This window comes from Lynx canadensis, chromosome B3 (genome assembly GCF_007474595.2).
Source record: "Lynx canadensis isolate LIC74 chromosome B3, mLynCan4.pri.v2, whole genome shotgun sequence".
NCBI classification, from domain to species: domain Eukaryota; kingdom Metazoa; phylum Chordata; class Mammalia; order Carnivora; family Felidae; genus Lynx; species Lynx canadensis.
This window is the reverse complement of record NC_044308.2, coordinates 110,621,317-110,632,543: the sequence shown is the minus strand read 5'-3', so window position 1 is coordinate 110,632,543 and position 11,227 is coordinate 110,621,317. Positions and strand designations below refer to the sequence as shown.

Genomic DNA, 11,227 nt, shown 5'->3' with positions numbered 1-11,227 from the left:
TCTTTCCAAACAATGGGGTTCTAAAGCCTAACAATTATTTTAAAAATTCTGCTGGAAACCCCCCACCCCCACAAATGAACTCATAACTATAAAAAATAAGGCAACTTGAAGTTAAACATTTATGAAGTTAACTCTGGATTGCATGCAAAAGCCAGATTTGACTGGTGCCCTCCCATGACTAATGGCCTTTAGCAGTAAGGCTTTTCACAGATACTCGTGAAATAAGATAATCTCTCAGAAATAAATCAGAGTTTCTTAGACTCCACTAAATAGTAGACCAATTAAGATCATCACAAACTTCGTGCTGTCAAATGCCTTGAAATTGCCTTGAAAGAAAATTATGCAGACAGCTTTTCTGAAGAACTCCATTTGTGCCACATGCTTATTATTCTTTGAGGTGGAGGAGGAGGCAGGGAACATAATTTCTGTTTGAAAGTTCTTTTGTTTTCTGCTACCTTCACTTAGATATTACCCAGTACTATTTTTATACCCTATAAAGTACTTTGAGAAAATGTTAAGTGAATAGTGCTAGAGAAAATAGAAGAGGGTTTTCATATTCACTGGGTTGTAAAGCGAAGTGAATAATACTGGACTCTTAGAAGGGGGAAGATAATGTGCCGAAAAAATTAACAAGCATCCAATAAACCAACCCACCTTGTAAAATCCTAAACTCAAAGACAAACTGAATCCCAACTAATTAATAAGTGTTCATTAAAAGCAGCATTTATACCACAGCACATTTAAGTGAAAATTAATGCAGTGTCATTGAATTGCCTTTTAAATGATCATTTTAATCATGTCAAATGGATATGAATTGAATAGGAACCTACTTAAATTCATTTAATGTCTCGCATATAAGGTCGAATTGCTTAAAATAAACACTATTGAAATGAAACATATTTTATAAGAGACTTCCAAGTTATGTGACTCCTGCTTGTGTCTACAACAATACAGTTTGGATCACCTTAGAATTCCTTTTAATAGGATTTGGCCATGTGGCAGGTATATTTAGATGGAGACCAATTAATTTCTGGATTCCTTTTTCAAACTGGAATCCTACTTATTTAACTCCCCAGATATTCTCAGTAGGAAAGATTAAGGAAAAGCCAATTAAGATGAATGCAAGTGGAGTACACATCTTACCAGAGAAACAATCAATTATAATACATTCTAACCAAAAATATATATCAAACCATAGTGGGAAAAAAAAAGGTAGAAACCTAGGACTAGAGAAAGTGATATTTTAACAAAAATAATTACACATATTTATCTTGTATCTGTTTTTAAAACTCCCAAATATGCCTAAGCCTTCCAAAATATTTTCAATCACTGGTAAGTGCTGTGCTCTGTGCTCATTCATGAGAGATTACTAAAAAGTTTACAATGCAAGTATATTGGCTTGAGCCATTCTGGCAGTAAATGAAGACAGGATTCTTCAAAACAGTTAAAATGCACCAACTTTGATCAGGTTTTTAACAACTGTTCACTTTTAAATATGATCTGATATTTGCTGGTAGCCATCCAAGTCCATTAGCACCACAGAGAGTGAATGAAAAAGTAGTTTTAGGGAGAATGACTTAGCAGTCTTTTTTAAATGTTTAAAAATTGTACACTAAAAGAAATTCATCTCTTGGGTCATGTGTTTTGAAAATCCACGCTCACATTGCTAAATTGAAGGATTTTTGTGGGTTTCTGGTCCCAAAGTTATAGGCATGAAGGTAGGAAAGTCTGGGGGGATAATTTTGCACCTCAGGAAAGAATCTTGCTAATAATATCCATTATTTGGTTCAGTTCCAAAGTCAGATTAGGTTTTTCTGCCAGAGGTCTCAAGATGTACTCACAGCAAGAAACAAAGAAGGTTCTATAGGACAAATTAGCACATACTTTCTATACGTAATAATGCTGGAAGTCACCTAGATCATTTACAATCATCCAATGTACACTCTTTTCCCCAAGAATGTACAAATACTCTTTAGCAAATACCTTACAACTCAAATGGAGAGCTCTTCATACTTCATCCACTTTCAGAGTAATGCCGCCACTTAGACAGTGGGGGACTCTACAGTTTGAACCTTTACCTGTGAGGTAGGGAAGTGTATTGTAGTATTATGGCCATTTCACACAAGGAAAGATTGAAATGTAATTACTTTTTCAAAAAATATGGTAATTATTAATGAGATCGATGATTTAAATAACCGAATAAAATGCAAATAAGCCCTTATGGTTACATTAAGTTCATTTTTTTCTGTAAGGGATTAGCTGGACTGGAAATACTGATGAAAAAGTTATTTTTCAAAATCCATGTAAAATGTTTGTTACTGGTATCTCGACACAGAGGCACAATGAGAGAATACTGACGTTTAAAATACAATGTGCTTTAGCAGTAACTTTTTACTTTTTCTATTCAACTATGTACTTGGCTCCTTCTTGGTCAAGAATGGACAATATTTTCACCAGGTTATTGTGATTTCCTAGTACTTTCACTGCCAGGCAGGCTTTGAATTCACGTTCCCTCTTTGAGGAGAGGTTGATGAATACGGGCTCTAGAGAAGCAATCCTGCAAGATGAATCCTATGTTATCTGTGATAATTTGTTACTCGGGCAGTTTGCCTTCCCCTGGATGGAAAACAATGATCTCACTTTTTGTTGCTGCTGTTGCTGTTGCTTAGCTTTTCAGGTTTTGTTTTTAAGCTTTTCAGTAGACGACCCCATGCAGAAATGGATTTATACAGGTCTGCTGGAGGCAGAAGATGGAGAGCGAAGATGCCCTGCCTGTTTCTACACCTTTGCACTTGGTAATTATTTGTCTGTCTGAAGTAAATTGTGAATGGCTTGTGTACAGTATTTAAGCAGGACTAGAAAAACACTCATGTTTAATTCAAATATGCACATTCTGCTGAAACTAAGAAAAGGCAATATTTTTTTGAGGTAAGACTACTGCCTATGAGTGTAACAACTATAAATCACACATTGACAAAAATAGCTCACCTTCTTCACCATTTTAAACATAAAAGTGCACTGTGGGGGGGGGGGAAGCTTTGAAAATCGAATGTGATGTTAACCTATACACAGGATCGAACTATCAAAGGGAAACCAGGCTTTGTGACATCAGAGAACAGTAAAGAGTTTATGTCATCCCATAAGTGCTCAATTAATACAGCTTCCTTCCCCCAAGTACCCCAATCTCCACATGTCATTTTCACACCTCCCTGTATGTCACTGTGCATTGCAATCTGTATGGGCTTCCTCTGATCCAGAAGTGACTACATCTCTGGGGGAGAAAGGGTTTTATAAACGTAATTCTTTAGCACTTCTGGATTGGAACTATACCTTTAAATTCCACAGATGATAAATCCCTCATTTGTTACTGAAAAAGAAATGCCGCAAGTATGTAAAATAATTCAGCATTAAGCTTTTTTTCTTTTCCTCCCATGATTTGGAAATTAAGTCACTGCAGAAGATTGTTTATTTTATTATCATCAGAGGCCATTTCATTAATCAGCTGTTCTATAGACAACTGAATAGCATTCTTGACAAGAGAAGAAGCCGTTTCTTTTAAGAGTGTTTCGTATTGTTCTGAAGTTCTACCCTCAAAACCACTATCATTAGCAAAAACCCCTATTTGCTCGTTTTCAATTGAAATTAAGAATTGCTTAGGGACATTTTTAGATTTCTTAACATCAAATTCACTGATTTCAGTGTCTGTAATAATAATAGCAATTGGCTCCATTCTTTTGCTTTCTTCTGGTTTTGGTTTCTCTGCAGTGACCTCATTTCCTCTAAGCTCTGATTTCTGGCTCAGTTCAGTATCTTTTGGCTCACTCTCTTCAGCAACAATCTCTCCACTTTCGTGCTGTTTCCAATTTGGTCCACTTTCTAGGATATTGCTTTTGGCTTCTTCCACAATTTGCTGATCTGGGACTGCAGGTGAGGGAGGAACATCAGAAACCAAAGGGGGTTGCTGTTGTGTTTCTGAAGGTTCAAGTGGGCTTGCTTGCTGGGGTTGAACGCTTTGTTTTTCCTCAGTTGTTTCAGTATCTCGTTCAATGACTAGAGTTCCTGTGTGAATGGCAGAATGCCCCGTGTCTAACCCAAGTTCTACTGCAATCACTTTTTCCCCAGGTGCCATTGTGCTGTGGCTCCCATTTGGCTCACAGACCTCATCGCCCCCTTTCTGTGAGACAGCTTTACTCACATCCTGGGGCAACTTGGGCGTGGTTGCCTGCTCATCGGATTGGGTCGGAGCTTCCGTATCCAAACGTTCAGCCTCTCCCTGGACTCTGAGGCTGCAGTCGGAATCTTCTATAATTTTGGAATGATTACTTCTTTTCTCTCTTTTGGAGAATTTTATGCAGGGAATCTTGAGTCTGGATTTTGCCTTTTTCCTAGAAAGATCAGCATCCTCAGCACTGATTTCAGGTTGCACTTTAGCCTCAAAGGGCTTTTGCTGCTTTGAAGCTTCTGACCTTTTCCTGTGCGTTACAAGACGTTTGATTGACGCCCAGGCCCCCACTGGGGCCTGGGGCTGATCAGAAGCTCCCGCCTCTGGGGGACCCGTTCTTGCTGCACCAGCAGCTTTAGAGCTAGTTTTGGGCTTCATCTCTTTGGCTGCTTTCTTTCTTCTCTTGAAGCAAAGCACTGATGCTTTTTCCTCCTGCCGCTCGTCTTGAGGACTGACTTCTGTTGGTCTCTTCTCATCCTTGCTTTCGACTTGAATTTCAGAAACTGTGGCTTCCATTTTTACATTACACTCGTTCTTTCTCTAGAAAACTATATTCTTTCTTCCTTGGCGGCCTTTATGACCAAAAAGTGGGCAAAAATACCATACTAAGTAAAATTTCTTCCAGATGTATTCACTCGTTTTGTCTTACTCCAGTTATTTTGGGTGGCTTCTCCAGTGTGCAACTCCTAGTTTCTCTATTACTTGTAATTTCCTCTCTTTAATTTCTTCATGAAAGCCCTTTACGGGATAGATTTTTATTTTACTTAAGGATCAACCTGATGAGAGAAAAGAGAGTGGCATTTTATTTCACCATCAGCCTATTGCTTTCTAGGAAAACAATTTCCTAGATTTCCGTCGAACGTATATGATTCTACCAGGCACGTTTCCCACAGAATAACTTACTGAAATAACTGGAGAATTAAAATATCAAAAAGATTTCCATGTGAATCTATTTTCCTCTACTCTCTTTCTTAAAACTTCATCTTGGATTATTTGCAAATCTGATACCAATTCTTTCATTGCGCTGTCTTTACGAATGTTTATGACTCAATTCCAAGTTAACAAAACAAACATTAACAAAACAATGAAAGGCAAGGTGATAAGCAAGCTAGGGTAATTTTTATTACATGCAGTAAAGAATTCTGCAGCTGCAAAGGATCTTAGAGATTTTTCAAGCCCAGCCAGATGAAGAAATCGAGCTCCAGAGTGGGTGGTTGGACTGCTGAAAGCCATACAGTTAGACAAGGTCATGGCCAGAGTTAGAACTGAAGACTTTGCCTCTCCAATGTTCTTTCCATTCTACCATAAGGTTTCTGTTCTAAAAATGTATGTTCTGTCAGGGAAGTGCCACTTTTCATACATACTTTCGGGAAGTTTAACATCACTGTCATTCACCACTCTTAAATGTAGTTGTATGATTTTGACATTTTTTTCCCTAAGTATCTACTGTTCAAAAGTTTTCCATAATGAGCACATAGCCAAAGGTCAGTAAGAGTGAATGATAATAAGCACTAACATTTATTGAGCAGCATCTGTGCCTTAGGAAAGGCTAATAAGCACGTTTACATACATCTCTAATCTTCCCCACAACATTATGAAGTGAGTAGGTGCTGGTATCACTATCTGCAGAGGAAGAAACTGAGGCACAGAGTTAAGCAACTTGCCCGAGATTCCACAGCTAGTAGGTAATCTTTGGTTGAATCCAAGCTCTGAAAGTGCGCAATAGAGTTTTATCAGGAAAATGAATTATTTGGAGATACTAATCTGCACTAGATTCACTAGTCAAAAACGTTTTCATTGCTTAAATTTAACTTATGGTTATTTAACCATAACACAGCCCATGAACTCATAATTGAACCAAGACTAGACTGGGTTCGTGTTATTTTAAAATCAAGCTTCTGAAATTCCTTATATTTTGTTTTCTTGGTTCTGGAACTAATTAAGGAGCCAAAGATAATCGCTAAGCTATGTGATTGGCAAACTGATTGGTTACATATAAAATATAAAATTAATCCACAGAATAGCGTGACCAACGAACAAAGATGTGAGGGGATGATTCAACAAAAGTTGTACCAATTTTTGTTGATCCAAGTCCTAAAATAAGCAAGGGGACTCTTTCCTTGTACTATTTTTATGTAAATCCTTCAGCGTTGTAGGTTTATTTGGGCAGCTCTTGATTCTATGAACCACAAGAGGAACTGGAACTCTGCAAATCAGTTTATGATCTAAGTATTCCCTTAGGTTGGAGTTCCATACTCCATGCCCCTGATGGAAGGACAAGATCATCCCAGAACAGCGCGGGAACTAAAATATGAACATTGTAGGTGTCCCTCCTCAAATGATGCTTCCATATGCTCCAGAATCACAGCTGATTATAGCTCTCTCTTTAAGTCTTCTCCTGTCTCGCAGTTCTCAGCACCTGAGTGTTTACCAGCCAGAGAATGTATAACTAACAGAAATATTGAAATTAGACCATGTTTAAGACTGTAGGATTTGAAATTGCCCTGGATTGCCCAAAGGCAACTGCCTGAGAAGCTCACTTGAATGGATATCACAATAGAAATAAATTCCCCAAAAACCTAACCGAAATGGGGAAAATACAATCTGAAGACCTTAAAACTTTGAAGAGTGTTAGTCTGCAGATGATTCCTCCTTAGCCAGCAGGGTACTCTTACCGCCACAGCAATCTTAAAGTCCCTGTTGTCATTTCCTGACCGAGTCTCATGTCTAACGCCCCTTTCCCCCTTGAGCAGAGAAGCCCGGAGGAAAAGAGCGAGCCCCTGCGAGGAAAGCTGCGAATCTCTCCCAGGGCCGGATGCGGACCACCAAGCTGCCTCCGGAGGAAGGCGGCTCGTTCGGCTGGACGCGCCTGGTGGCAGGTGCTGGAGCGCACGATAAAGAACTCAAAAAGGAAAGTGCCGGGGGCGTGGAACAGATAGCCCAGCTTCAGGCTGTCTGCACAAACAGAATGGCCAGGGGCCCCAAATCACGTTCCTCTCAAATGAGGGTAAGGAAGGGCAAGCGGTCCCCGCAACCCCTGCTGCCAGGACGAGCTGTAACGCGGAGAGGGCGGGTGGGCACAGCTGACCAGGGTGGCCGCTGGCTGGAGATGCGGGCGGACGGACGACCCTCCCGGTTCTTACCCCGGCCACCTCGGGGGCCCCGGTTGTGGGCGCCCACCCCGCCGCGCGGGCGGCCAGAGGACCTGACCCTGGCCCAGACCCCCTTCCCTGCCACCCCCTCGCCGTCCCTCACTTACCGAGGGCGCGGGGGTCCCCGGCGACCCTGCTGCCGAGGTCAGGGGGCGGCTCGCGGGGCCGGGCGCCCAGGAGGCCGGGAAGCCTCGGTCGCACCCGCAGTGAACAACCCTCTGCAGTGGGACCGCAGCCCGCGGCGCCCCCTCCCCAGAGAGCGGGGAGCGACAGCCCGCGGCTCCAATGCGCGCCGGGAGGGCGGGCGGGCGCGGGGCGGGGCCAGGGCGGACGGGGGCGGGGGCGCGGCCTGCGAGAGGCTCCCCCCGCCGCGTGGGAGCGCACCCGGCGCTTCGAGCCCCCGCGCGAGTTCCCGCCGCGCGACCCCGTCCGGCCCGGGGCGGGGGACCACCCGCAGATGGGGTGGGGACAGGGGGAGTGAGCCCCGCACCTCCTGAGATGCAAAGTAGCAAAATCTGGTTTTAAATTATGGGCACTGCCATCGAAGCCCCCTCGACACACCAAATATTTAAAGACACAGCAGATACATTTTTGAAAGGATTCAAAACTGTGCACGGTGAGAGCTCGTTTGGAGAGAAAATTACGTATATGAATTGAGACAAAAAAAAAAAAAAAACAGAACAAAACACACACACACACACACACACACACACACACACACACACACACACACACAAACCAGCTATCCTAGGAGTGGCTTTGGGTGCAACGGTGTTATTATGGTTCATTGCCAAACGGACTCTGAGGCCCAAGACCTAGACAGACCCTAATCTCCCTAGTCTAGGGGCCAGGTGGAGGTGATACAATCTGTGTGCGGAGGAGGTCAGGGCACAGGAACCCGGCCCCATCCATCTTTTATACCTTACGTATTTACAATGTCTGCTTAATCTTGTCCCTCTCGATTAAGCGGGGATCAGGAGATTGCTTTCCTCACGATTCCAGTCCCAATCAGAGCAAAGGGCACAGGCAACATCTACCCTCCTTCCTGACTGGATGGCTAGGTTGTGTATTTTCATACGTTTTCTGGGTCTTTGTCTAAACCGGTTACTAGCGTAGTGAAACCGCAAGCATTTATTTGTACACTTAGCGCATCGGTTTCATTAACCAATGAGGTGTTGCTGTGAGGGCTTAGGTGTGAGGGCTTCAGGATTACCAGTACCTACCCGGGCATTCCTGGGAGTTCCAGCAGTGAGGTCCTCCCGGGGTTACAGTTCTGGGCTCCTCAGGGGCCCTCCCCGGGACACCGTCCAGATGAAGAACCTGTTCAGGCGGAGCAAAGAATTACCAAACAGCGCTTGTACTTACTACCTCCATTCTTTGACAGGATTCTGATCTTCACGGAAATAAATCTGGTATCTGCTTTTGGATGTTTTTCCAGAAATACGTTTTACCTTTGTGAGATTCTGTAGCTCTCACTGAGACTTAAGAAAGAAACACGAGGACCCAACAGCAAAGCCGAATCTAAGTTGTCGGGGTCTTAAACTTACAGGTAGAGTTAGAGATGAAAGCTGTAAAACAGGAAAATCCATTAGCATCTACTTTAGTGGTAATTAAGAATTCAGTTTATCTTTGTGCAGACAGCCAACACCAGCCTGTGAAAATGCCGTTTATATTCCCAGATGGGTTGCTAACCTTGCTGACACTTTTGAACTTTAAACAAGCCAAAAGAAATCCACGGCACTCATAAACAACTGAGATGCTATTACTCATTGAGATCCAAGTTTCCCCAAATCTACTAGACATAGGCATTTACAACAATTTCAGGCAAAAATAAGATGAGCTTATCCAGATGAAGACAGGTAGGAGAGCTGTCTTATTAGGCAGGAGTTGGAAATAAAATAAGGAACAGGTTAAAAACAACAAAATCCACTTTAATGACTTGTAGATCTTTTATCACTTACTTTTCTTGGAAAAAAAAAAAAAGACTAGTGGAAGGGAACTGGTAAAAGGTTGAGGTAAATTGATTTTGTATTTGAAGGGAAGATTTCTTTAAGGTATATTTCAAATAACTCATCCCCAACCTGTACCACATGTGCATACACACACACACACACACACACACACACACACACACACTAAGAATATAGTACTATAAATAAAATACTGCACTGTGATTTTTCTTTAGGATATGACTACAAACTGATGCCATATCTGAATTTTAAGAAATGTATCCAGTATTTCATGCATGAAAGACCCGTCATCCCTGAACTCACTTAAGTGACAGTTAGTAAGCTATTACCCATATCGTTGTCTGCTACTCCATTAGTAGCTTTTCATTATATAATGAGAAACAGGCTATAAATAGATTTCTCCAATCTGATGAGAAATTATCCTTCCTACAGCTTATCTTGTCAATATCACCAGCCATAGCATGCCAATAGCATAGTTTGCTTGTTTATCTGAACTCCTCTTTACCTGATCTCAACTGGTCCTACCGTTTCTCCCATTCTGGCCCTCATCCCCAGGGCCTGGGCCTGTAGCTACCAAAAATGGCTTAGGAATTCTTACACACATTTGAGAGACCTTCTGGGAATCAGCCCACCACCCTCTTCCCTGGTACACCATTAAATGAACTTGTGGCTCGTGTTCTCTGGTACTTTTATCTGTTTCGGGGCACCGTCCGGTTGTACCAGTGAACACAAACTCAACGGGAGTTCTGTCGTAATCTGCTTTACTTGACAGTACATGCGTGCTGCCTCTTCTGAATGGAGTGTTACTACGAACATCTTCAGTGCATGGCGACAGCCTCTGAAGTACAGAATAGAGAAGGTCCGCTGTTCGTCAGTAACATTACAAATAGGGGGAGGGAAAGCATCAGTGGCCTGGAAACGGGTTAAGAACGGGGGAGGCCAGTGACCTGGAAGGGCTCCTCGCCCCAAGGTAAGGACACTGGACTTTGTCTGGCAACATATAATATGTACTCCAAGCAGTAATGCTTCTGCAGGTCTTGAATTTAGGTCTTCAATTAGCCTGCAGTTATTTTTTTTTAGCCTTGGTGCTCTTTACCCTTAAAAAAAACTTCTTAAGTAATCTCTACTCCCAGTGTGGGGCTCAAACTCACGGCCCTGAGACCAAGAGTCACATGCTCCACTAACCGAACCAGCCAGGTGCCCCTCTTCATCACACTTCTTAACCACAGATCGAAGAATCAGTTTCACAAAACCCATGCTATTAATTGCTCAGCAGCCTTCCCAACCTCTTTATTTCTTCCCTCTGCTTCTTCCGCCTTTCACTCTCCCTTCCTTCAAGAGGGAAGTGAAATGGACACAGCTTTCCACTGGTCACAAATGGGAAGTCTGCTTCTGTACCACGTGGCAGGGGCTGCCTTCCGGGAACAGCTCTGATGGGCAGAATAACAGTTAGGAGCAGAGGCTTTAGCGTCAGAGGACTTAAAAAGTCCATCTGGCAGGCAGCAAGTAGTGCAATTTTGAAGTCTGCCTTCCTGCAAAATGGAGATACAAACCTAATTTACAAATTTGTTCTGTTATCATTTCTCTTGACACATTTCTAGCCAAAGGTCAGCTCCCATTTTGAAGCTAGAGGTCACTTTTGAGCAATTCCATTACTAACAATTTACCCAACACGTGCTTCTACACAGACCGCACAGATGCGTGAGAGAATATTCGCTGCTCTCATTTGTAACAGCAATAACCATGAAACGATGGTAAGTGTCCATCGATAGGGGACTGCTGAAATACTACACAGCTGTAAAAAACAAGGTGTGTCTCCAGCTGCTGACATAGTAAGATCTCCAAGATATACTGCCAGGTGGAAAAAGCAAGTGGTACCATTT

General features: G+C 42.5%; 1 protein-coding gene and 1 long non-coding RNA gene across 2 annotated transcripts; both read right to left on the bottom strand.

The window, feature by feature from the left end:
* Window positions 1-2,788: 2,788 nt before the first annotated feature.
* AKAP5 (A-kinase anchoring protein 5) lies at window positions 2,789-4,987 on the bottom strand. The gene has a single exon (XM_030319287.1). The coding sequence runs from the start codon at window positions 4,736-4,738 to the stop codon at window positions 3,449-3,451; it is 1,290 nt and encodes a 429-aa protein (XP_030175147.1). The 5' UTR covers window positions 4,739-4,987; the 3' UTR covers window positions 2,789-3,448.
* A 3,384-nt stretch (window positions 4,988-8,371) lies between these two features.
* LOC115516554 lies at window positions 8,372-11,009 on the bottom strand. Its single transcript, XR_003969575.1, has 3 exons — window positions 10,631-11,009; window positions 8,826-8,942; window positions 8,372-8,694 (listed from the first exon to the last, which is right to left on the bottom strand). It is a non-coding gene; the product is annotated as an uncharacterized LOC115516554 (long non-coding RNA).
* Window positions 11,010-11,227: the final 218 nt, after the last annotated feature.

Excerpts from the sequence above, each read along its gene's own strand:
- AKAP5 (XM_030319287.1), bottom strand. The coding sequence starts at position 4,738 with ATGGAAGCCACAGTTTCTGAAATTCAAGTCGAAAGCAAGGATGAGAAG.